Source organism: Panulirus ornatus, chromosome 48 (assembly GCF_036320965.1).
Source record: "Panulirus ornatus isolate Po-2019 chromosome 48, ASM3632096v1, whole genome shotgun sequence".
In the NCBI taxonomy this organism is placed as follows: Eukaryota; Metazoa; Arthropoda; class Malacostraca; order Decapoda; family Palinuridae; genus Panulirus; species Panulirus ornatus.
Window position 1 is genome coordinate 13400668 of NC_092271.1, and position 27947 is coordinate 13428614.

A 27947-nucleotide genomic window follows, 5' to 3' on the forward strand; every position below is an offset into this window, starting at 1 on the left:
TACCTATTGGAGCTCAGTAACTCTGACAATGAGTTATGACTTCACTGAGGATGATTTAAGTTTTCACAACACTGCGTCTTCTGAAACTATGGAAGATAGCTCACCATCCTCAGGAAAAAGAAAATTTTTAAAGGGAGCTCATCTGGCTACAAAGGCTGTCTGGACTAAAATGAATAACCTTCATCTCTCTCTCTTGCCCCTCCCACCATCTTCTTAGAGAAGTGACCTGTCAAAGGCCACAACATTCTTGAAGGAGAAATTTTGATTTAAATGTTTTCTAAGCTTTTTACATCTGGAATTACTCATAACTGTGATCTCTATTCATTTTTCAGCCACAACATGGTTGACAACACATGCTCATTGTTGTTGAAAAATATTATTATTTTATTAGTTTGTAAAAAAGAAAATCAACCTAATGTATTAAACTTGTCACAGTGATGCTATATGGGTGAAATTTCTTTTCTATATATGTATTGTTGACATCAAAGAAAACACTCAGATCGGCTTACATCATTCACCACATGACCTGCTGATGAATTGACCTTTCGTGATATGTGGAGACTAATGGGCCTGCCACACAGGTATATGTTGCCCTGCCTCACCTCCACTCACCTGTAATAAGCTTGGGAAATATGACCTTTTAATTATAAACTTGAGGAAATTTTTCTATCTATCAATATCTATGATCCCTGTTCCCTCTGGAAGTCCCATGATGGGTATGGCCACAAGAAAAGTCTCCACTTATCCCTGTCCTTACATGCCTCCCTAACATAAGCCATTCCACACATTATTCCTCCATTCTTTCCCTCCAGTACTCTTCCACTCAAGGAAAAAAAGGTTGTACCAAGTGCAAAAGTCACTAAATACACCCATTGGGACTGGAGAGGTAGAGAATTATCTGAGGTGTCATGATTTAAGGGGTTATTAATCATATCATTCATGCTTCCTAAAAGTCTAATTTATACTTAATACAAATCTGTTTCCAAAAAATATTTGTAAACTAAGTAAACTCCTACAATTAACTTATATCACTCATCATATTTTCACATCTAAATACAATCCATTTAAGTCCATAATCCTTAATATTTTGATAAGGTTTAGTAATCAGTAAGGAGTCAGTCACAATTAACATTACTAAACATTTAATAGCAATGACTACTTTCTTTTATCAAATTTCATTGGTGTGTCCTCATATCTCGTGACCGGCCAATAACCATTCAGACCTTGATTAAAGAAATATACCAATTCCATGAATACATTGAAGGTGGCTTATCATTCTACATTCAATACACACATTTCAGGTCACTGAGGTTTCTGTACTTCTGAGATCTTTTGTCGCACATCTTCATTATTACAGGAGCTAGGTAAAAGGTAAAGCCTTTTAACCTGAAGTTTCAGTATCTTGAGGTTTAAGTCCTCGAAGAGTTAAGTTGTACACAACCTCTTCTGTTTTCTTCAAGGCATATTTAAGCTCATCAAATTTCTTTCTTAATTCATTCTTGGGAAAAAGCAGGGAGTAGGCTGCATGAAGATCTCGTAAGAACTGTCGTATCTGGAAAGGGCGAGAATAATCCCCTGCAAGGAAAAAAGACTTTGTGAAATGTGTCACTTGGTACAAGGCTATTCTTCAATACACATGCTATATATTTGATGTGGACAGGGTGGAGGAGCATGATTTGTATGTTTCTATTAAGTACAAAAATGAGTAGCAGTGTACATGATAAGAGGTCTAAAAGAGAGGAGGGTGGGGACTTGTCAAATTATATGAATGATCTGTAAGTTATAGTTTACTATTAGAGGCTTAAATCCAGAAATGTGGATGAAACACTATGTGGATAACAACAGAGAACTTGAGGAATAAAAATATAAAACTTATTCTCTTCATTCTATTCTATCATTCTATCATCCTTTCCAAATTCCACATGGAGAGCCTATCAAACCCAGTGAAAGATTAACCTCCACATCACCGTAAGGATTCTAACATCACTTTGCACAATGAACTTATTTGACACACAAAATACTTCTACTTCGTCTGATCACAATTCGTTCTTATGATGCCTTCGGCTGAAATATCCTTAGCATCAAGGGTTTCTGCATGGCATCTACCAATCTCTTATTATTCCAACTCTCCTCTTTGTACTTTCAACCTTAACTTGTTTAACTTGACCAACCTTTCACCAGTTACTCAATTTTACACGATCATAATATCCTAAAGGTCTGTGGGGCCTGGATGTGGAAAGGGAGCTGTGGCTTCGGTGCACTACACATGACAGCTAGAGACTGAGTGTGAACGAATGTGGCCTTTTTTGTCTGTTTTCCAGGTGCTACCTCGCTGAAGTTGGGGGCAGTGACGCTGTTTCCTGTGGGCTGGGTAGCACCAAGAATGCATGAAGGCAAGCAAGTATGAATATGTACATGCATATATATGTATATGTCTATGAGTGTAAGTATATGGGCATTTATATATATATATATATATATATATATATATATATATATATATATATATATATATATATATATATATATATATATATATATATCTTTCTTTTTCTTTTAAACTATTCGCCATTTCCCGCGTTAGCGAGGTAGCGTTAAGAACAGAGGATGGGCCTTTTTTGGAATATCCTCACCTGGCCCCCTCCGTTCCTTCTTTTGGAAAAAAAAAAAAAAAAAAACCGAGAGGGGAGGATTTCCAGCCCCCCGCTCCCTCCCCCTTTAGTCGCCTTCTCCGACACGCAGGGAATACGTGGGAAGTATTCTTTCTCCCCTATCCCCAGGGATATATATATACATATATATACACATACACATATATACATATATATACATATATATATATATATATATATATATATCTTTCTTTTTCTTTTAAACTATTCGCCATTTCCCGCATTAGCGAGGTAGCGTTAAGAACAGAGGACTGGGCCTTTGAGGGAATATCCTCATATGGCCCCCTTCTCTGTTCCTTCTTTTGGAAAATTAAAAAAAAAAAAAATGAGAGGGGAGGATTTCCAGCCCCCCGCTCCCTTCCCTTTTAGTCGCCTTCTACGACATGCAGGGAATACGTGGGAAGTATTCTTTCTCCCCTATATATATTTATCTATTTATTCACTTTGCTCTGTCGCCGCCCCCCGCGCCAGCGAGGTAGTGCAAGGAGAAGTGACAGACCAAATTGGAGATGGAAGGATGGAGTGACAAAGATTCTGTATGTTCAGGGTCTGAACATGCAGAAGGGTGAAAGTCATGCAAGAGATAGAGTGAATTGGAGTGATGTGGTATACAGGGGTAGACACCCTGTCCATGGACTGAACCAGTGCATATGAAGCTGCTGGGGGAAACCATGGAAAGGACTGTGGGGCCTGGTTGTGGATAGCTGGCTGTGATTTTGGTGCATTACACCTGACAGCTAGAGAATAGATGTAAGCAAATAAAGCCTTTTCTTCATCTGTTCCTGGAGCTACCCTGCTGACACGAGAAACAGTGAATAGGTATGAAAAAAGTACAATGCACTAAAAAGTAATTCACCGTACAAATATATACTCTACACTTCACTCATTCTTGGAAGGGTGACTAAAATCTGAACAAAAAAGGAAAGCTAGAAGACTATCTGACACATCCAGGGATACTGATAATTATGAAGTGACCAGTGCAACTTACACATCAACTGGATGGTGATGAAGTCACTAAAAAATTACTCACCATACAAATATATGCTTTACACTTCACTCATTCTTGCAAGGGTGGATGAATCTGAACAAAAAAGGAAAGCTAGTAGACAGTATTGCACATCCAGTGATATTGAGAATTATGAAATGACCAGTGTGAATAACAAGTCAGCTAGCTGGATGATGAAGTCATGTCCAAGTGGAAGTCGCTGACTGGCAGACAGAGGAGATGGACCAAACTGAAGGCCACAACTACTGAAAGGTAATAAATGAACAGTGGGTGGTATGTGGAGTCTAACCCTTAGAATCTAAAGAGAATATACCACAGCTCACAGGCAGACCAATCCTGGAGAGAAATATTAAAAAATGAAGCTTCATACTCCCTTGACAAATGTACAAACAGCCAATCAAACAGGAATCACACACATGTACACACACACAGAAACTATCATCAACATATTTTTCCTGTACACACTACCTATTTCCTGTATAAGCGAAGTAGCGACAAGAACAGAAGACTGAGATTTAAAGGAAAACTTTCTTACTTGGCCCTTCATTATGTTCCTTCTGGAAATGAATACAAGAAGGGAGGATTTTCAGCCACCTGCTCCCATCCCTTTTGGTCACCTTCCATGACATGCAAGGAATATGTGGGCCATATTCTTTCTCCCCTCTCCCCAAGGATAATCAGCATACTCTTAAACCAATAAATTTTCAATAATTTACATTCTATAGTTTCTGAATTTTCTTCACGTTTTTACAGGACTCCAGCAGCTTTAAGGCTGCATTACAATCAGTAGCAAGCAAATGATAGACTCATTTGGAGAGAGAACAACAACAAAAAATGGAGCAATGATAGCATTACAGCCAAATCTTTGAAAATGATGTATTTTCCTACCTGCACTAACTGAATTGATGGCAAGTCTTGAGAGTTCATGGCTAATACTAAGTGTGCCTTGCAAGTAGTCTTCTAGGTCTAAATGGAAACCCTTTTCACGCTGTGTACACAGGCCTAGGGACTTTGCCACTTCTTCATGTGGAGCCAAGCTGTAAGAGAAAATAAATTTCTCATCAGATAAATAATTCTAGAGACTAGGTATAAAAGAAAACTGTGGCTTACACAGTGGCCTTGGAACAAATATTACCTCAATAAAGACATATACTAAAAACCTTACTGAAATGATCTTATTCCTGTAAATATACTATTATACCTGCTATTAATACATGTGCCTGTTTCTGCTGTGCACCTAATGCTGGATGTGTGTCATGATTTCCCATGCATTCCCTAATGATGCTATTTCAAAATGAATAAATGAAAATACTGTTACAAACCATTTTACTACTTTTCTAACACCAAAAACTTAAGGTTTCTATATCCACTACCTGACAGAGCATGTTTTATCTTAAAGTGATACTTTTTACCACCCCAGGCTAATCTGCTGTGTCCACTTCTAATTTTTTTCAATTATAGGTATAAATAATAATAAATAAATGAGAACTTCAGTGAAGGGGGCTAATGGGGAGGTGATAACAAGTAGTGGTGATCTGAGGAGATGGAGTGAGTATTTTGAAGGTTTGTTAAATGTGTTTGATGATAGAGTGGCAGATATAGGGTGTTTTGGTCGAGGTGGTGTGCAAAGTGAGAGGGTTAGGGAAAATGATTTGGTAAACAGAGAAGAGGTAGTAAAAGCTTTGCGGAAGATGAAAGCCGGCAAGGCAGCGGGTTTGGATGGTATTGCAGTGGAATTTATTAAAATAGGGGGTGACTGTATTGTTGACTGGTTGGTAAAGTTATCTAATGTATGTATGATTCATGGTGAGGTGCCTGAGGATTGGCGGAATGCTTGCATAGTGCCACTGTACAAAGGCAAAGGGGATAAGAGTGAGTGCTCAAATTACAGAGGTATAAGTTTGTTGAGTATTCCTGGTAAATTATATGGGAGGGTATTGATTGAGAGGGTGAAGGCATGTACAGAGCATCAGATTGGGGAAGAGCAGTGTGGTTGCAGAAATGGTAGAGGATGTGTGGATCAGGTGTTTGCTTTGAAGAATGTATGTAAGAAATACTTAGAAAAGCAAATGGATTTGTATGTAGCATTTATGGATCTGGAGAAGGCATATGATAGAGATGATAGAGATGCTCTGTGGAAGGTATTAAGAATACATGGTGTGGGAGGCAACTTGTTAGAAGCAGTGAAAAGTTTTTATCGAGGATGTAAGGCATGTGTACGTGTAGGAAGAGAGAAAAGTGATTGGTTCTCAGTGAATGTAGGTTTGCGGCAGGGGTGTGTGATGTCTCCATGGTTGTTTAATTTGTTTATGGATAGGGTTGTTACGGAGGTGAATGCAAGACTTTTGGAAAGAGGGGCAAGTATGCAGTCTGTTGTGGATGAGAGAGCTTGGGAAGTGATTCAGTTGTTGTTCGCTGATGATACAGCGCTGGTTGCTGATTCATGTGAGAAACTGCAGAAGCTAGTGACTGAGTTTGGTAAAGTGTGTGAAAGAAGAAAGGTGAGAGTAAATGTGAATAAGAGTAAGGTTATTAGGTACAGTAGGGTTGAGGGTCAAGTAAATTGGGAGGTAAGTTTGAATGGAGAAAAGCTGGAGGAAGTGGAGTGTTTTAGATATCTGGGAGTGGATCTGGCAGCGGATGGAACCATAGAAGCAGAAGTGAATCATAGGGTGGGGGAGGGGGTGAAAATTCTAGGAGCCTTGAAGAATGTGTGGAAGTTGAGAACATTATCTCGGAAAGCAAAAATGGGTATGTTTGAAGGAATAGTGGTTCCAACAATGTTGTATGGTTGCGAGGGGTGGGCTATGGATAGAGATGTGCGCAGGAGGGTGGATGTGCTGGAAATGAGATGTCTGAGGACAATATGTGGTGTGAGGTGGTTTGATCGAGTAAGTAATGGTAGGGTATGAGTGATGTGTGGTAATAAAAATAGTGTGGTTGAGAGAGCAGAAGAGGGTGTTTTGAAATGGTTTGGTCACATGGAGAAAACGAGTGAGGAAAGATTGACCAAGAGGATATATGTGTCAGAGGTGGAGGGAACGAGGAGAAGTAGGAGGCCAAATTGGAGGTGGAAAGATGGAGTGAAAAAGATTTTGAGTGATCGGGGCCTGAACATGCAGGAGGGTGAAAGGCGTACAAGGAATAGAGTGAATTGGAACGATGTGGTATACCAGGGTTGACGTGCTGTCAGTGGATTGAATCAGGGCATGTGAAGCTTCTGGGGTAAACCATGGAAAGTTGTGTGGGGCCTGGATGTGGAAAGGGAGCTGTGGTTTCGGGCATTATTGCATGACAGCTAGAGACTGAGTGTGAACAAATGGGGCCTTTGTTGTCTTTTCCAAGCGCTACCTCGCACACATGAGGGGGGAGGGGGATGGTATTCCATGTGTGGCGAGGTGGCGATGGGAATGAATAAAGGCAGACAGTGTGAATTGTGTGCATGGGTATCTATGTATGTGTCTGTGTGTGTATATATATATATATATATATATATATATATATATATATATATATATATATATATATATATATGTGTACATTGAGATGTATAGGTATGTATATTTGTATGTGTGGAAGTGTATGTATATACATGTGTATGGGGGTGGGTTGGGCCATTTCTTTCGTCTGTTTCCTTGCGCTACCTCGCAAACACGGGAGACAGCAGCAAAAAAAAAAAGAAAAAAAAAATATCCTGAAGCTATGAAAAGGCAATCAATAAAATGAATCTAACGGAGCAGGAAAGGCTCCCACCCCATGCAAAGGAGGATTAAATTACAAACCAATATTAAAATATCAAACAACAGTAAATATGAAATCAGTATTACAACATTACTATTACACTTCTAAAAGAAAAAAGTAACTGACCAGATGAGCTTGAATATACCTGAAGGCGTAAAATTTCTATCAACGAGCATAATGAATGAAAAAATTTCTTACCAGATGATGACAGCAGGAAATAATATCTTTGAGTTGTATAACACATTTTCTTAACTCTTTCAAAACTATCACGAATAATAACTACAAAAGTGAAAAGGAATGTGGCTATAAAAGTTGCATGTATGTAAGATGGTTACAATTCAACAAAACTCTGCCGTAGGTAAAGACATACTTCTGAAAATAACACAAATCAAAAAGATTAATACAATATACTTACAGTTAAATATGTTCTGACTACTACTCATCTTGGAATTTCCCCTTTTTAGTATTGACATACAAACAGTTCAAAATTACACTCTACAGCAAAAAACATAGAATGTTTCAAAATATACACTTCTGAGGAATCTTACTTTGAATCTGATTGCAGGTAAAACTTCTCTGAAAAACTTCTCTTTCTCCGCATCTTTATAAAATACTCTATTACCAATTTCCCCAATCCCCTGGGGATTGGGGAAAAAGAATATTTCCCACGCATTCCCAGTGTGTCGTAGAGGGTGACTAAAGGGGATGGGAGCGGAAAACTAGAAACCTTCCCCTCCTTGGAAGGCTCAGATTGGGGTGTCTAAATGTGTGTGGATGTAACCAAGATGAGAAAAAAGGAGAGACAGGTAGTATGTTTGGGGAAAGGAACCTGGATGTTTTGGCTCTGAGTGAAACGAAGCTCTAGGGTAAAGGGGAAGAGTGGTTTAGGAATGTCTTGGGAGTAAAGTCAGGGGTTGGTGAGAGGACAAGAGCAAAGGAAGGAGTAGCACTACTCCTGAAGCAGGAGTTGTGGGAGTATGTGATTAGAGTGTAAGAAAGTAAACCCTAAATTGATATGGGTAAAAGTGAAAGTGGATGGAGAGAGATGGGTGATTATTTGTGCACCTGGTCATGAAAAGAAAGATCATGAGAGGCAAGTGTTTAGGGAGCGGTTGAAGGCGTGTGTTAGCAGCTTTGATGTACGAGAACGGGTTATAGTGATGGGTGATTTGAATACAAAGCGGAGTAATGTGGCAGTTGAGGGTATAATTGGTGTGCATGAGGTGTTCAGTGTTGTAAGTGGAAGTGGTGAAGAACTTGTAGATTTGTGTGATGAAAAGGACTGGTGATTGGGAATACTTGGTTTAAAAAGAGATACACATAAGTATACGTATGTAAGTAGGAGAGATGGCTAGAGAGCGTTATTGGATTACATGTTAATTGATAGGTGTGTGAAAGTGACTTTTGGATGTTAATGTGCTGAGAGGGGCAACTGGAGGGATGTCTGATCATTATCTTGTGGAGGCAAAGGTGAGGATTTGTAAATGTTTTCAGAAAAGAGGAGAGAATGTTGAGGTGAACAGAATGGTGAGAGTAAGTGAGCTTGGAAAGGAGACTTGTGTGAGGAAGTACCAGGAGAGATTGAGTGCAGAATGGAAAAAGGTGAGAGCAAAGGACGTAAGAGGAGTGGAGGAGGAATGGGACGTATTTAGGGAAGCAATGATTGCGTGAGCAAAAGATGCTTGTGGTATGAGAAAGGTGAGAGGTGGACAGATTAGAAAGGGTAGTGAGTGGTGGGATGAAGAAGTAAGATTGTTAGTGAAAGAAAAGAGAGAGGAAGTTGGACGATTTTTGCAGGGAAGTAGTGCAAATGACTGGGAGATGTATAAACGAAAGAGGCAGGTGGTCAAGAGAAAGGCACAAAAGGTAAAAGAGGGCAAATGAGAGTTGGGGTGAGAGAGTATAATTAAATTTTAGGGTATGTTTGAAGGAACAGTGGTTCCAACAATGTTGTACGGTTGCGAGGCGTGGGCTATGGATAGAGTTGTGTGCAGGAGGGTGGATGTGCTGGAAATGAGATGTTTGAGGACAATATGTGGTGTGAGGTGGTCTGATCGAGTAAGTAATGTAAGGGTAAGAGAGATGTGTGGAAATAAAAAGAGTGAGGCTGAGAGAGCAGAAGAGGGTGTTTTGAAATGGTTTGGGCACATGGAGAGAATGAGTGAGGAAAGATTGACCAGGAGGATATATGTGTCGAAGGTGGAGGGAACGAGGAGAAGTGGGAGACCAAATTGGAGGTGGAAAGATGGAGTGAAAAAGATTTTGAGTGATTGGGGCCTGAACATGCAGGAGGGTGAAAGGCGGGCAAGGAATAGAGTGAATTGGATCGATGTGGTATACCGGGGTCGACGTGTTGTCAATGGATTGAATCAGGGCATGTGAAGCGTCTGGGGTAAACCATGGAAAGTTCTGTGGGACCTGGATGTGGAAAGGGAGCTGTGTTTTTGGGCATTATTACATGACAGATAGAGACCAAGTGTGAACGAATGGGGCTTTGTTGTCTTTTCCTAGCGCTACCTCGCACACATGAGGGGGCAGGGGGATGTTATTCCATGTGTGGCGAGGTGGCGATGGGAATAAATAAGGGCAGACAGTATGAATTATGTACATGTGTATATATGTATATGTCTGTGTGTGTATATATATATATGTGTACATTGAGATGTATAGGTATGTATATTTGTGTGTGTGGACGAGTATGTATATACATGTGTATGGGAGTGGGTTGGGCCATTTCTTTTGTCTGTTTCCTTGCGCTACCTCGCAAACGCGGGAGACAGCGACAAAGCAAAATAATAATAATAAAAAAAAAATTTTGGAAGGAGGTAAATAAAGTGTGTAAGAGAAGAACAAATGCGATAATCAGTGAAGGGGGCTAATGGGGAGGTAATAACAAGTAGTGGTGAAGTGAGAAGGAGATGGAGTGAGTATTTTGAAGGTTTGTAGAACGTGTTTGATGATATAGAGTGTTTTCGTCGAGGTGTTGTGACAAGTGAGAGGGTCAGGGAGAACAGTTTGGTAAACAGAGAAGAGGTAGTGAAAGCTTTGGAGAAAATGAAAGCCAGCAAGGTGGCAGGTTTGGATGGCACTGCAGTGGAGTTTATTGAAAAAGGGGGTGACTGAGTTGTTGACTGGTTGGTAAGGATATTCAAGGTATATATGGCTCATGGTGAAGTGCCTGAGGATTGGTGGAATGCATGCATACTGCCACTGTACAAAGACAAAGGGGATAAAGGTGAGTGTTCAAATTACAGAGTTGTTTGTTGAGTAATCCTGGGAAATTATATGGGAGGGTATTGATTGAGAGGGTAAAGGCATGTACGGAGCATCAGACTGGGAAAGAGTAGTGTGGTTTCAGAAGTGGTAGAGGATGTGTGGATCAGGTGTTTGCTTTGAAGAATGTATGAGAGAAATACTTAGAAAAATATATGAATTTGTAAGTAGCATTTATGGATCTGGAGAAGGCATATGAGTTGATAAGGGATGCTTTGTGGAAGGTATTAAAAGTATATGGTGTGAGGGCAAGTTGTTAGAAGCAGTGAAAAGTTTTTACCAATGATGTAAGGCATGTGTATGAGTAGGAAGAGAGGAAAGTGACTGGTTCCTAGTGAATGTTGGTTTGGGGCAGGGGCACATGATCTCTCCATGGTTGTTTAATTTGTTTATGGATGGAGTTGTTAGGGAGGTTAATGCAAGAGTTTTGGAGAGAGGGGTAAGTATGCAGTCTGTTGTGGATGAAAGGGCTTGGGAAGAGAGTCAGTTGTTCGATGATACAGTACTGGTGGCTGATTTGGGTGAGAAGCTGCAGAAGTTGGTGACTGAGTTTGGTAAAGTGTGTGAAAGAACAAAGCTGAAAGTAAATGTGAATAAGAGCAAGGTAATTAGGTTTAGTAGGGTTGAGAGACAAGTTAATTGGGAGGTAAGTTTGAATGGAGAAAAACTGGAGGAAGTGCAGTGTTTTAAATATCTGGGAGTGGATTTAGCAGCGGATGGAACCATGGAAGCCGAAGTGAGTCACAAGGTGGGGGTGAGGGCGAAGGTTCTGGGAGTGTTGAAGAATGTGTGAAAGGTGAAAAAGTTATCTTGGAGAGCAAAACTGGGTATGTTTGAAGGAAAAGGGGTTCCAACAATATTATATGGTTGCGAGGCATAGGCCATAGATAGGGTGGTATGGAGGAGGGTGGATGTGTTGGAAATCAAATATTTGAGGACAATATGTGGTGTGAGGTGATTTGATCGAGTAAGTAGTGAAAGGGTAAGAGAGATGTGTGGTAATAAAAAGTGTGTGGTTGAGAGAGCAGAAGAGGGTGTATTGAAATAGTTTGGTCACATGGAGAGAATGAGTGAGGAAAGATTTACAAAGAGGATATATGTGTCAGAGGTGGAGGGAATGAGGAGAAGTGGGAGACCAAATAGGAGGTGGAAGGATGGAGTGAAAAAGGTTTTGAGTGATCGAGGCCTGAACATACAGGAGGCTGAAAGGGTGCAAGGAATAAGGTAAATTGGAATGATGTGGCATACCAGGGTATACCACAGGGCATGTGAAGCATCTGCGGTAAACCATGGAAAGTTTTGTGGGGCCTGGCTTGTGGAAAGGGAGCTGTGGTTTTGGTGCATTACACATGATAGCTACAGACTGAGTGTGAACGAATGTGGTCTTTGTTGTCTTTTCCTAGTGCTACCTCGCGCATGTGGGGTGGTGCTGTTTTTCATGTGTGGCGGGGTGGCGACAGGAATGGATGAAGGTAGCAAGTATATGTTCATGTGTATATATGTATATATGTATATATGTATAGATCTGGCAGCGGATGGAACCATGGAAGCGGAAGTGGATCATAGGGTGGGGGAGGGGGCGAAAATTCTGGGAGCCTTGAAGAATGTGTGGAAGTCGAGAACATTATCTCGGAAAGCAAAAATGGGTATGTTTGAAGGAATAGTGGTTCCAACAATGTTGTATGGTTGCGAGGCGTGAGCTATGGATAGATTTGTGCGCAGGAGGATGGATGTGCTGGAAATGAGATGTTTGAGGACAATGTGTGGTGTGAGGTGGTTTGATCGAGTAAGTAAGGTACGGGTAAGAGAGATGTGTGGAAATAAAAACAGCGTGGTTGAGAGAGCAGAAGAGGGTGTTTTGAAATGGTTTGGGCACATGGAGAGAATGAGTGAGGAAAGATTGACCAAGAGGATATATGTGTCGGAGGTGGAGGGAACGAGGAGAAGAGGGAGACCAAATTGGAGGTGGAAAGATGGAGTGAAAAAGATTTTGTGTGATCGGGGCCTGAACATGCAGGAGGGTGAAAGGAGGGCAAGGAATAGAGTGAATTGGAGCGATGTGGTATACCGGGGTTGACGTGCTGTCAGTGGATTGAATCGGGGCATGTGAAGCGTCTGTTGGTAAACCATGGAAAGCTGTGTAGGTATGTATACTTGCGTGTGTGGACGTATGTATATACATGTGTATGGGGGTGGGTTGGGCCATTTCTTTCGTCTGTTTCCTTGCGCTACCTCGCAAACGCGGGAGACAGCGACAAAGCAAAAAAAAAAAAAAAAAAAAAAATCTGTGTATGTATATGTATGGATATGTTGAAATGTGTGTGTGGGCGTTTATGTATGTACATGTGTATGTGGGTGGGTTGGGCCATTCTTTCGTCTGTTTCCTTACGCTACCTTGCTAACGCAGGAGACCGACTAAGTATAATAATAACCAATTTTCACCTTACAAATTTCCAGAATCAGTAAGTATCCTTATGTACTATGATCAATTCCTGAGTGACTCTGTGATTAATTATCATCTTGGTGAGTGGAGATGACTTACATCACAAAAGGAATTTCCCAAGCTCAGTGAGCCCTCTTACAGGATCTTTGAATCAACTCTTGGGCAGAGAAACATAAAATCATCAGCAGGTGATTGGCTGATCATTAAGATATACAGTAATACAGCTGAAGGAGCAAGGTAGAATGGCTATGCAAGGGATGGGCAAATGCAATCAGAGAATCAATTAGGGATAAGGATATTTCAGATGAGGATACCAAAGGAATGATAGGGGATTGAATGTGAAAAAGTATTTAGTAGGGTGTAGACAACAATAACAGAGAGATAGAATCAGCCTGATTTTGAAGTGCTCAAGTGATGTCCAGAATCACTGAACACCCTCCATCTCAGAAATGCTGAGTATACCAGGGTATACCACAGGGCATGTGAAGCATCTGGGGTAAACCATGGAAAGTTTTGTGGGGCCTGGATGTGGAAAGGGAGCTGTGGTTTTGGTGCATTACACATGATAGCTAGAGTCTGAGTGTGAACGAATGTGGCCTTTGTTGTCTTTTCCTAGTGCTACCTCGCACATGTGGGGGGGGGGTGCTGTTTTTCATGTGTGGCAAAGTAGCGATAGGAATGGATGAAGGTAGCAAGTATGAATATGTTCATGTGTGTATATGTATATATCTGTGTATATATATGTATGGATACGTTAAAATGTGTGTGTGGGCATTTATGTATGTACGTGTGTATGTGGGTGGGTTGGGCCATCCTTTTGTCTGTTTCCTTACGCTACCTCGCTAACGCAGGAGACAGAGACTAAGTATAATAATAACCAATTTTCACCTTACAAATTTCCAGAATCAGTAAGTATCCTTATGTACTATGATCAATTCCTGAGTGACTCTGTGATTAATTATCATCTCTTGGTGAGTGGAGATGACTTACATCACAAAAGGAATTTCCCAAGCTCAGTGAGCCCTCTTACAGGATCTGTGAATCAACTCTTGGGCAGAGAAACATAAAATCATCAGCAGGTGATTGGCTGATCATTAAGATATACAGTAATACAGCTGAGAGAGCAAGGTAGAATGGCTATGCAACGGATGGGCAAATGTAGTCAGAGAATCAATTAGGGATAAGGATATTTCAGATGAGGATACCAAAGGAATGATAGGGGATTGAATGTGAAAAAGTATTTAGTAGGGTGTAGACAAAAATCACAGAGATAGAATCAGCCTGACTTTGAAGTGCTCAAGTGGTGTCCAGAATCACTGAACACCCTTCATCTCAGAAATGCTGATCTTCCTTTTTCTTATATGTATCAAGCTACTGGGCTAGTTTTTCCATCTCCCTCATCCTTGCTTACTATATTGTAGCTCTTTTCCTCATTTTTCTTATTCTAAATCACATGTTTTTCTTAACAGTTATGACTCCATTTTTTTAAATTACATGTTTGCACTACTTCCCTGCAAATATCGTCCAAACGCTTCTCTTTTTTCATTCACTAACAATCTTACTTCTCCATTCCACCACTCACTACCCTTTCTAATATGCCCACCTTCCACCTTTCTCATACCACAGGCATCTTTTGTGCAAGTCAACACTGCTTCCCTAAATACATCCCATTCCTCACCCAGTCCCTTCACGTCATTTGCTCTCACCTTTTGCCATTCTTCACTCAATCTCTCCTGATGCTTCCTCTCACTTACTCACACCACTCTCCTCTCCTCAACATTCTCCCTCCTCCAGCTGCCCCTCTCAGCACATTAACATCCAAAAGCCTCTCTTTCACAAGCCTATCAATTAACATGTAATCCAATAATGCCCTCTGACCATCTCTCCTACTCACATATGTTTTTTTTTGTTTTTTTTTTTGTCGCTGTCTCCCGCATTTGCGAGGTAGCGCAAGGAAACAGACGAAAGAAATGGCCCAACCCACCCCCATACACATGTATATACATACGTCCACACACGTAAATATACATACCTACACAGCTTTCCATGGTTTACCCCAGACGCTTCACATGCCCTGATTCAATCCACTGACAGCACGTCAACCCCGGTATACCACATCGCTCCAATTCACTCTATTCCTTGCCCTCCTTTCACCCTCCTGCATGTTCAGGCCCCAATCACACAAAATCTTTTTCACTCCATCTTTCCACCTCCAATTTGGTCTCCCTCTTCTCCTCGTTCCCTCCACCTCCGACACATATATCCTCTTGGTCAATCTTTCCTCACTCATTCTCTCCATGTGCCCAAACCATTTCAAAACACCCTCTTCTGCTCTCTCAACCACGCTCTTTTTATTTCCACACATCTCTCTTACCCTTACGTTACTTACTCGATCAAACCACCTCACACCACACATCTCATTTCCAGCACATCCATCCTCCTGCGCACCACTCTATCCATAGCCCACGCCTCGCAACCATACAACATTGTTGGAACCACTATTCCTTCAAACATACCCATTTTTGCTTTCCGAGATAATGTTCTCGACTTCCACACATTCTTCAAGGCTCCCAGAATTTTCGCCCCCTCCCCCATCCTATGATCCACTTCCGCTTCCATGGTTCCATCCGCTGCCAGATCCACTCCCAGATATCTAAAACACTTTACTTCCTCCAGTTTTTCTCCATTCAAACTCACCTCCCACATATGTATACTTATGTATATCTCTCTTTTTAAACCAGGTATTCCCAATCACCAGTCTTTTTTCAGCACACAAATCCACAAGCCCTTCACCATTTCCATTTACGACACTGAACACCCAATGTACACTACTTATACTCTCAACTGCCACATTACTCACCTTTGCATTTAAATCACCCATCACTATAACCCAATCTCATGCATCAAAGCTGCTAATACACTCATTCATCTGCTCCCAAAACACTTGCCTCTCATGATCTTTCTTCTCATGACCAGGTGCATAGGCACCAATAATCTTTATGTATGTAAGAATTAGATTATGGTTTTTTCTCAGTGTAATTTCATTTACATACACCTAACACATTATACACTTTATGTTTTTTTCCATCCATAATTTTATACATCTCCTACATATCATTTGCACACTTTTTTTTACATAATATACATATTCTTTAGATATCATTAAGATTATTTAATATAAACACACGCCTTTCTTCATCTGTTCCTGGGCCCTGGTGCTACCTCCCTAATGTGGGAAATGGCGATACAGTATGAAAAAAAGGACATTATTTACATGAATAAATGAAAACTTAACCATACTTTCACCCTATGTTTAATCAGATACTAATGAAGGATCGCCAAATATATGAATCTGCAGAGGTGTGTGCTGATTGTGATAGGTGAAATTGCTTCTTCATGAGCCACCTTAACATATATTACAACAGGGTGTACAACAACTTTGTACTTAATTTTCATTCTTTCAAAAATGTACGTATGTAAACATATCTGCAATAGAAATATCAAAAAGTGATGTCCTACCGATTTTCTTCCAAGTATGTGATGAGGCAAGTTGCTGCTACAAGTCTCTGTGTGGTACCTCGGAAATTATGGTGATATCGGTAAAACTCTCCAACAGGTACTTTCTCTTGTAGTGCTTCAAAGAGGGCTGGTACCTTTGTAAGTTCTGTGTGGCATTCTAAACAAATTGTCTGGAGATTCTGCAAATCCAGTAAACAGAGATACAGTAACAACAGCAGGAATAAAACCATTACTTCAACAGAAATGTACAGCAGATAACAACACACATTAAAGTATTACATTTCATCTAATTGGAGGTTCACCAATTACCTGGTACCACATCACAAGAGGGATGAAGAAAGAAGGGTGGTGAATGGGGAAATATGACTGAAATATGACTGATAAATGAGGCTTTGGGAAAGTGATAGGTTTAAAAGGTATGGTCTTTATAAAGGACAACACTGATGTATTCATCAGATTTCCATAAAGTTTCTATCGATCTATCTATTATAATCATCATAAGCTTTATGCAGCCTCTCATTTCATTCAAATATCCTTAGGTCCAATTTTTTGAAAATACAAGAATTTCCAAACCAAAATATGCACTTCTCATTTTTCACTTTGAATTATCAAGCGAGACAAATGACTTTATTCATATAACCTACACACAACAATTGTTTCTATTACATTCAAGTCCCAAATTTCATATTAGTTTCACAGTACTCCTCAAGCAACACAACATGAACGAGAATATACTTCTCAAGTGTGGTCACCACGTCCAAAGAAGCACAGGAAACAAAAAGAGACAGTCCATAGGATAGCAACAAAAATAGTATCATAATTAAGACAGCTGAGTTACAGAGAATGGCTAAAGTCTTTATATCTGCCCACCCTGAAACAAAGAGTGAGTTTTTAAAACAGACTGATGATGTAAACAGTGACCAGCAGTTCCTCGAAAGATGTAGGTATAAGATGACCAGAAGATATATTAAGAAATCAAGCAAGTAAACAGTGACCACTACCTCAAACGATGTAGGAATAAGACAGAGGACATGGCAAGAAATTAAGGATAAAACTTATTATACAGATTTAGAGAAGTATTTCAAAAGTATAAGTGATGAATGTATGGATTTAAGTGACCGAAAACATGGTGGTGAGATTTTTTTTTTTTTTTGCTTTGTCGCTGTCTCCTGCGTTTGCGAGGTAGCGCAAGGAAACAGACGAAAGAAATGGCCCAACCCACCCCCATACACATGTATATACATACACATCCACACACGCAAATATACATACCTACACAGCTTTCCATGGTTTACCCCAGACGCTTTACATGCCGATTCAATCCACTGACAGCACGTCAACCCCGGTATACCGCATCGATCTAATTCACTCTATTCCTTGCCCTCCTTTCACCCTCCTGCATGTTCAGGCCCCGATCACACAAAACCTTTTTCACTCCATCTTTCCACCTCCAATTTGGTCTCCCACTTCTCCTCGTTCCCTCCACCTCCGACACATATATCCTCTTGGTCAATCTGTCCTCACTCATTCTCTCCATGTGCCCAAACCATTTCAAAACACCCTCTTCTGTTCTCTCAACCACGCTCTTTTTATTTCCACACATCTCTCTTACCCTTACCTTACTTACTCGATCAAACCACCTCACACCACACATTGTCCTCAAACATCTCATTTCCAGCACATCCACCCTCCTGCGCACAACTCTATCCATAGCCCACGCCTCGCAACCATACAACATTGTTGGAACCACTACTCCTTCAAACATACCCATTTTTGCTTTCCGAGATAATGTTCTCGACTTCCACACATTCTTCAAGGCTCCCAGGATTTTCGCCCCCTCCCCCACCCTATGATTCACTTTCGCTTCCATGGTTCCATCCGCTGCCAGATCCACTCCCAGATATCTAAAACACTTTACTTCCTCCAGTTTTTCTCCATTCAAACTTACCTCCCAATTGACTTGACCCTCAACCCTACTGTACCTAATAACCTTGCTCTTATTCACATTTACTCTAACTTTCTTCTTTCACACACTTTACCAAACTCAGTCACCAGCATCTGAAGTTTCTCACATGAATCAGCCACCAGCGCTCTATCATCAGCAAACAACAACTGACTCACTTCCCAAGCTCTCTCATCCACAACAGACTTCATACTTGCCCCTCTTTCCAAAACTCTTGCATTCACCTCCCTAACAACCCCATCCATAAACAAATTAAACAACCATGGAGACATCACACACCCCTGCCGCAAACCTACATTCACTGAGAACCAATCACTTTCCTCTCTTCCTACACGTACACATGCCTTACATCCTCGATAAAAACTTTTCACTGCTTCTAACAACTTGCCTCCCACACCATATATTCTTAATACCTTCCACAGAGCATCTCTATCAACTCTATCATATGCCTTCTCTAGATCCATAAATGCTACATACAAATCCATTTGCTTTCTAAGTATTTCTCACATACATTCTTCAAAGCAAACACCTGATCCACACATCCTCTACCACTTCTGAAACCACACTGCTCTTCCCCAATCTGATGCTCTGTACATGCCTTCACCCTCTCAATCAATACCCTCCCATATAATTTACCAGGAATACTCAACAAACTTATACCTCTGAAATTTGAGCACTCACTGTTATCCCCTTTGCCTTTGTACAATGGCACTATGCACGCATTCCGACAATCCTCAGGCACCTCACCATGAGTCATACATACATTAAACAACCTTACCAACCAGTCAATAATACAGTCACCCCCTTTTTTAATAAATTCCACTGCAATACCATCCAAACCTGCTGCCTTGCCGGCTTTCATCTTCCGCAAAGCTTTTACTACCTCTTCTCTGTTTACCAAATCATTTTCCCTAACCCTCTCACTTTGCACACCACCTCGACCAAAACACCCTATATCTGCCACTCTATCATCAAACACATTCAACAAACCTTCAAAATACTCACTCCATCTTCTCACATCACCACTACTTGTTATCACCTCCCCATTTGCGCCCTTCACTGAAGTTCCCATTTGCTCCCTTGTCTTACGCACTTTATTTACCTCCTTCCAGAACATCTTTTTATTCTCCCTAAAATTTAATGATACTCTCTCACCCCAACTCTCATTTGACCCTCTTTTTCACCTCTTGCACCTTTCTCTTGACCTTCTGTCTCTTTCTTTTACACATCTCCCACTCAATTGCATTTTTTCCCTACAAAAATCGTCCAAATGTCCTGCATAGAGGACAGAAGGTATCAGAAATGCTGTGGAAGAGAAGAAAAAGGCATATGAAAAATTGTTCAATGGGAATGTACCAGTGGAGGTTCAGCAAAGGAGGAGGGAAGAATACAAAATATATAAGTGAAGTGTTAAGAAGTTGATAGAGGAAAACAAAGAAAAAGTAGATGAAGATTTTGGAAGAAAGTTAAGTGAAAAGTTTTGGGATAATAAGAAACTACACTGGAAGGAGGTGAAAAAGGAAAGAGATGGATGTAATATTGGAAATGCTGAGAAGGAAGGGGAATTGCTGAATCAAAAGGTGGAAGTGAAAGGACAATAGAAAGAGTATTTTGAACTGATGAATGTGGGAGAAAGGGAGGCAGCAAATGTTTCATGCATGGGTATAGAGGAGGGAAAGAAGAGGATACAAATGCAGGGGCCTATAACAAATAGGGAGGTAAGAAGGTCAATAATAAGGCTGAAAGTAGGAAAGGCATCTGGAAAGGATGGGATTATGGCCGAAATGTTGAAGTATGGGGGAGAAAGTGTGATAGAGTTGATGCATCTCATATCAAGCATGGAAGGAAATGGTTGTGCCTGAGGATTGGGTGAATACTATTACTGTTCCTTTATTCAAAGAAAAAGGCGCTAAGGATGTATGTAGCAGTTATAGGGGAATAAGTCTGTTAAGTATACCAGGAAAATTGTATGCGAGTATATTAACTGACAGAGAGACAGAAGTGACTGAGTGCAGAATAAGTGAAGTCAATGGGGGTTTTAGGAAAAGTAGGGGATGTATGGATCAGATTTTTATATTAAAGATGACTGGAAAAGTATTTAGTGAAAAGTAAGTTGTATGCAGCTTTTATGGATCTGGAGGAAACATATGACAGAGTCAAGTGGAATGCTTGCGGGATATGTTAAGGATATATGGTATAGGGGGACAACAGTTGCATGGTGTAAAAGCCTTCTACATAGGAGCAAATGTGTGTGTAAGAGTGGATGGAGAGATGAGCGAAAGTTTTGGGATACATGTAGGTGTGAGGCAGGGCTGTGTGATGTCATCATGGCTTTTTAATATTCAGTGTATGTATGGACCATGGTGAATTGCCTGAAGATTGGCGGAATGCATGCAGAGTGCCACTGTACAAAGGCAAAGAGGATAAGGGTGAGTGTTCAAACTACAGAGGCATAAGTTTGTTGAGTATTCCTGGGAAATTATATGGAAGGGTATTTATTGATTGAGAGGGTGAAGGAATGTACAGAGCACCAGACTGGGGAAGAGCAGTGTGGTTTCAGAAGTGGTTGAGGATCTGTGGATCAGGTGCTTGCTTTGAAAATGCATGCAAGAAATACTTAGAAAAACAAATAGATTTGCATGAAGCATTTATGGATCTGGAGAAGGCACATCATAGGATTGATAGAGATGCTTTGTGGAACGTTTTAAGAGTATATGGTGTGGGAGGTAAGTTGCTAGAAGCAGTGAGAAGTTTTTACCAAGGATGTAAGACGCATACGAATAGGAAGAGAGGAGAGTGATTGGTTCCCAGTGAATGTCGGTCTGCAGCAGGGGTGTGTGATGTCCCCATGGTTGTTTAATTTATCGATGGGGTGGTTAGGGAGGTAAATGAAAGAGTTTTGGAGAGGGGTGAGTCTGCAGTCTGTTGTGGATGAGAGGGCCTGGGAAGTGAGTCAGTTGTCGTTGACCGATGATACAGCTCGTAGCCGATTTGTGTGAGAAACTGCAGAGGTTGGTGACTGAGTTTGGAAAAGTGTGTGAAATGAGAAAGCTGAGAATAAATGTGAATAAGAGCAAGGTTATTAGGTTCAGTCGGGTTGAGGGACAAGTTATTGGGAAGTAAGTATGAATAGAGAAAATTGGAGGAAGTGAAGTGTTTTAGATATCTAGGAGTGGACTTAAAAGCAGATGGAACCATGGAAGCAGAAGTGAGTCACAGGGTGGGGGAAGGAGTGAAGGTTCGGGGAGCGATGAAGAATAAGTGGAAGGAGAGAACGTTATCTTGGAGAGCAAAAATGGATATGTTTGAACGAATGGTAGTTCCAACAATGTTATACGATTGCGAGGCATGGGCCATAAATAGGGTTGTACAGAAGAGGGTGGATATGTTGGAAGTCAAATGTTTGAGGTGGTTTGACTGAGTAAATAATATAAAGGCAAAAGAGATATGTGGAAATAAAAAGACTATGGTTGGGAGAGCAGAAGAGTGTGTGTTGAAATGGTTTGGAAATATGGAGAAAAATGAATGAGGAAAGACTGACAAAGAGGATATACGTGTCAGAGGTGGAGGGAACAAGGAGAAGCAGGGAGACCGAACTGGGGGTGGAAGGATGGACTGAAAAAGATTTTGGGCGATCAGGGCCTGAACATACAGGAGGGTGAGAGGGGTGCAAGGAAAATAGATTTGGAACGATGTGGCATACCGGGATCGATGTTCTGTCAATGGACTGAACCGGGGCATGTGAAGCGTTTGGGGTAAACCATGGAAAGGTCTGTGGGGCCTGAATGAGGATAGGGAGCTGTGGTTTTGGTGCATTATGCATGACAGCTAGAGACTAAGTGTGAATGAATGTGGCCTTTACGTCTGTATTCCTGGCGCTACCTTGCTGAAGCAGGGGATAGCGATGCTGTTTTCCTGTGAGGCGGGTCAGTTACAGGAATGGATGAAGGCAAGCAAGTATGAATATGTACATGTGTATGTATGTAATGTCTGCATAGGTGTGTGTACATGTTGATACATTTATGTATGTGAGCATTTATGTGTATATATATATGAGCATCAGATTGGGGAAGAGCAGTGTGATTTTAGAAGTGGTAGGGGATGTGTAGATTAGGAGTTTGCTCTGAGGAATGTATGTAAGAAATACTTAGAAAAACAAATGAATTCGCATGTAGCATTCATGGATCTGGAGAAGGCATATGATAAGGTTGATAGACATGCTTTGTGGAAGGTATTAAGAGTATATGGTGTGGGAGGTAAGTTGCTAGATGTAGTGAAAGATTTTACCAAGGATGTAAGGCATGTGTGCAAGTAGGAAGAGAGGAAAGTGATTGGTTCCCAGTGAATGACGGTTTGTGGCAGGGGTGCATGATGTCTTCCTGGGTGTTTAATTTGTTTATGGATGGGGTGGTTAGGGAGGTGATTACAAGATTTTTGGAAAGGGGCAAGTATGCAGCCTGTTGTGGATGAGAGGGCTTGGGAAGTGAGTCTGTTGTTGTTTGCTAATGATGCAGCACTGGTGGCTAATTTGGGTGAGAAATTGCAGAAGTTGGTGACTGAGTTTGGTGAAGTGTGTGATAGAAGAAAGTTGAGAGTAAATGTGAATAAGAGCAAGGTTATTAGGTTCAGTAGGGTTGAGGGACAAGTTAACTGGGAGGTAAGTTTGAATGGAGAAAAACTGGAGGAAGTGAAATGTTTTAGATATCTGGGAGTGGATTTAGCAGCGGATGGAACCATGGAAGTGGAAGTGAGTGACAGGGTGGGGGAGGGGGCGAAGGTTCTGGGAGCATTGAAGAATGTGTGGAAGGTGAGAACGTTATCTCGGAGCAAAAATGGCTATGTTTGAAGGGAAAGTGATTCCAACAATGATATATGGTTCCGAGTCATGGGCAAAGATAGGATTGTGTAGAGGAGGGGGATGTGTTGGAAATGAAATATTTGAGGACATGTGGTGTGAGGCGGTTTGATCAAGTAAGTAATGAAAGGGTAAGAGAGGTGTGTGGTAAAAAAATAATGTGTGGTTGAGAGCAGAGGAGGGTGTGTTGAAACTGTTTGGACACATGGAGAGGATGAGAGAGGAAAGATTGATAAAGAGGATATATGTGTCAGAGGTGGAGGGAACAAGAAGAAAAGGGAGACCAAATTGGAGACAGCAATTAAGTATAACATATCATAATGTGTATACGAGTGGATGGGCCATTCTCTGTCTGTTTCCTGGCGCTATCTTCCTGATGCGGGAAATGGCGATTATGTATAACAACAATAATAATATAAATATATCTTTTTATTATACTTAGTCACTGTCTCAGGCGTCAGTGAGGCAGCACAAGGAAACAGACAAAAGAATGGCCCAACCCACCCAAGTACACATGTATTTACATAAATGCCCACACACACACACATATACATAATTATACATTTCAACATGTATGTACATATAAGTAATGAAAGGGTAAGAGAGATGTATGGGAATATGGGGATTGTATGGGAATAAAAAGAGTGTGGTTGAGAGAGCAGAAGAGGGTGTATTGAATTGGTTTGGTCACATGGAGAGAATGAGTGAGGAAAAACTGGCAAAGAGGATATATGTGTCAGAGGTGGAGGGAATGAGGAGAAGTGGGAGACCAGATTGGAGGAGTTAAAAAGATTTTGAGCGATTGGGGCCTGAATATACATGAGGGTGAAAGGCGTGCAAGGAATAGAGTGAATTGGAACAATGTGGTATACCGGGGTCAACATGCTGTCAATGGATTGAACCAGGGCATGTGAAGCATCTAGGGTAAACCATGGAAAGTTTTGTGGGGCCTGGACATGGAAAGGGTGCTGTGGTTTCAGTGCATTACACATGATAGCTAGAGGTATTCCCAATCACTAGTCCTTTTTCAGTGCACAAATCTGAAAGCTCTTCACCAATTACATTTACAACACTGAACACACCATGTACACTAATTATACCCTCAACTGCTACATTACTCACCTTTGCATTCAAGTCACCCATCACTAATAACCTGGTCTCGTGCATCAAAGATGCTAACACACTCAGCTGCTCCCAAAACACCTGCCTCTCATAATCTTTTTTCTCATGACCATATGTGTGGTTGTAGTGATAAAGAGATGAAAGCACTACTAGGGAAAAGGGGTGCACAGATATAGTGTGGCAGTGAGATATGGTGGCTAGTGGTAAGCCTCTCTGCAGATGTTACTGTATTGTTTACAGAGAGTGAAGAGAAGTTGCAGAAGGTTGTTAAGCATTTTATGATGTGTGTAAGCATAAGAGATTGAAGGTAAGGGCAAGTAAAAGTAAGGTAATGATATATGAAAGGAAATGGGGGGAAAGTGTAGATTTTGGAAAACCATATAAAGTGAAAGAAGAAAGTGTATTAAATTGTGTTGTGGATTTTTTTGGGGGAAAAGACTGGAAGGAAGGAGGGAATTTTAAGTATCTATGAGCTGTCCTGGATAACTGTAGTGATATGGAAGGAGAGATAAGGGAGAGAGCTGTAAGGGTAGAAGAGTCATTGAGTCCCTTAATAGAATAATGAAGGGTAGAGGTGTAGGTATGGAAGTGAAGAGAGGATCAAGGGACAGTATAGTCCTCCCAACCCTGACCTAAGCAGCTGAAACATGGACATGGAATGGTTCATAGAGGTCAAGGATCGAGGCTGTGGAAATGAGCTATTTAAGAGAAGCATGTGGAGTGACTAGATGGAATGAAGAAAGAAATGAAAGGGTGTATGAGAGAGATGTGATATGGCAAGGAATGCAAAGAGAGTGTATTGTGGAGTGGTAGAATGGGTGAAACATAATACTCTGAAGGGGTTGGGGCATGTTGAAAGAATGCAAGACTGGGAATTTACAAGGAGAGCGTCTGATAGTACAACTGAAGGGGTAGGTGTGAGGAGAAGACCACCTGTGACACGGGCAAACAGAGTGGAAAAATACTGGACGGAGAGAAAAATAGGAAGAATGTGTGGAATGGTGTAAGCGAGGGAGGCAAGTAAGGACACGGAGAAGTGGAAACTTTTGCAGTGGCCACCCCTTGATGGGAGTTGCTGGAGGGAACAGGCATCAGAGATATAGATAGATTGATAGGTTAATGCAGACAGCACAACTAAAGTTAAGGAACTGTATGAGAGCAGAGTATGTTCAAAGGATAGGGCCCCAAAGGTGTAAGTCTCTCTTTCTCTACAGTACAATAGGGAATTACTATACTAATAAATGCAGTTCCAAAAACAAGCTCTTTTAGTACTACCATTTTAGACTAAAAAGCCTCTTGTATCAGTGCTGAAGGTTCACAATAAAGGCATTCCCCACTTAAAGTAATATATACGTTCTCAAAAACTTGTTAACCAAACCATGCTTTCCCTTATGCTTTCATTACATAAATCAAGATGCATTCTAGGATCAAATTCTTTTAGCCCAATTGATTAAACTACCACCAAGCTGCAATGTTATTTCACTAGTAGGTGTATTAAAGTATAAATGAAAAATTTTGAAATATAATAAAAATGTCACATAACAGTATTAAAAGGTGTCAAGTTACAGTAATTTCATACCTGTACTCCTTGTGAATGATGCATCTTCTCAAGGATTGTACTGATAGCATATGAAGTTTTCTCAAGATCCCTCACAGCTGCCTGTACATTTTCACGCACCTCTGTTTCTCTTTCCACACATGATCCATAAGTTGAAAAAGCTGCTGTGATATCCATGACTGTGAAGAATATCATGTTCCTTGGACAACCAGTATATAATATCAAAAAAAAATTTTTTAAAAGGAGGATGGGCTTAACTATTCCTGTGTAAACTATGACACCAAACTCAAAAGAAAGATCAGCAAAACTACATAACACAATGTTCTTGTTGAACTGTATGAATTCTATAACTTTAGGGTCTTTTAGAAAAAAAAAAAAATCAAGGGCTCCCACTATAATTCTGCAGGGTTGCAAGTCCAAGTTTTCAAACTAGGAACATCAAAATCTTAAGTCCTTGCTATTATACTTACTCTAAGAAGTCCATTACTTTGTGTTCCCCCCAAATGTATGTTCTTTCAGATCACCAAATGATTCCTTTCCCCCCCCCCTGTTTTTCTAGGCTAGGTTTGGTTTAACCTATCAAAATCTAACCTCATCTAACTTAGTATAGAAAACAGTAAGGGAGTAATCTTTTATATATGAAGCTTTTCTAATCTCTTATTCAAAAATGGTAAATGTTTTAGTGGACAGGGATATGATGATCAGCAAAAAATGTGGATCAGATTATGTAAAACAATTCTAGAAGTCAGAACTTATGAAAACCTCTCCTAAGTTCACCTAACACCTATACATACATTACTTTCAAAGTTGTTTGTAAAATATTAATGTCACAATGTCATTTGCATTCAATTACCTGGGGGTTTATTCAGTGACTGTGTTTGATGTGTTCACCATGATTATCCCTCCCAGTGTACAAAACCACTAATAACAAAGGAAATGATAATATTAACCATATAATTCGGCTATAATACTACAAACTAAAGTAAATCTCATACCCACACCCTCTGTAGTGGCAAGGTCAAGTTAATATCAGTTTTTTTTAGGTTCTGCTGGATTACCATACTTTTATTCAGCCTTGCCCATATCTTCCTTTGGTCATTATAGCTGCCCCCTATTCTCTTTCATTCATTAATCATAAGTTCAAAATAATATTCAAGATCACACTCCCCACGCCTATATCTCTTTAGCTGAAAATAGCATCTACTGATTAACGTGCCTTCCAAATCTATCTATTTCCGTGAAGCTCCTAAACAGGAATTTTTCCCTAATAAGCACATATATATCTGTCAGTTCAAAATAACTTTCAATTCTAGTTTATACACAAAAAAATAATCACGTGCAAAAATCATTTGCTTAGTATTTCTTACAAGGTATAGTCAGTTTGCCACATCAAGTATATACATCTGTCATCTTCTGCTTAATAAATCATTCATAAGGCCTAGATATATAAACATTTATTTCCACGTTGAAATGTAACCTGTCCCTAATGGTAACCTTCCAACACATTTTCCTCAAGTTCTCATTCCTAGACATTACTCACCCGTCGCAAAGTGACTTCTAGCGACGCGATACCTCTATGTAATCACAGGAATGATTTCTTGTATATTAAGGTAGAACGTTTGAAATGTCTGTGAGGTTGACGTTTCCCACGTCATACGGCAGAAGGATGGTTCTCCTGTGTTTATTACGGGGCAAACATGTTAGCATCATGACGTCACTCTCGCTCGTGAATCCATTGAATTCGCATGTAATCCAGGAACGTTCTGGATTTTCGTCCACTCGACATAAGATGAAA

At 40.5% G+C, this 27947-nt stretch overlaps 1 protein-coding gene across 1 annotated transcript; it reads right to left on the reverse strand.

The window, feature by feature from the left end:
• Positions 1-27832, reverse strand: trsn (translin). Its single transcript, XM_071690599.1, has 5 exons — positions 27693-27832; positions 26174-26331; positions 16655-16833; positions 4567-4715; positions 1-1575 (listed from the first exon to the last, which is right to left on the reverse strand). The coding sequence occupies exons 2-5, from the start codon at positions 26327-26329 to the stop codon at positions 1382-1384; spliced, it is 678 nt and encodes a 225-aa protein (XP_071546700.1). The 5' UTR covers positions 26330-26331; positions 27693-27832; the 3' UTR covers positions 1-1381.
• Positions 27833-27947: the final 115 nt, after the last annotated feature.

Coding starts and splice junctions, on each gene's coding strand:
- trsn (XM_071690599.1), bottom strand. CDS start 26,329: ATGGATATCACAGCAGCTTTTTCAACTTATGGATCATGTGTGGAAAGA. Junction 4,716..16,654: donor ACATACTTGGAAGAAAATCG/GTAGGACATCAC, acceptor TTTCTCTTACAG/CTTGGCTCCACATGAAGAAG. Junction 1,576..4,566: donor CATCAATTCAGTTAGTGCAG/GTAGGAAAATAC, acceptor TTTTCCTTGCAG/GGGATTATTCTCGCCCTTTC.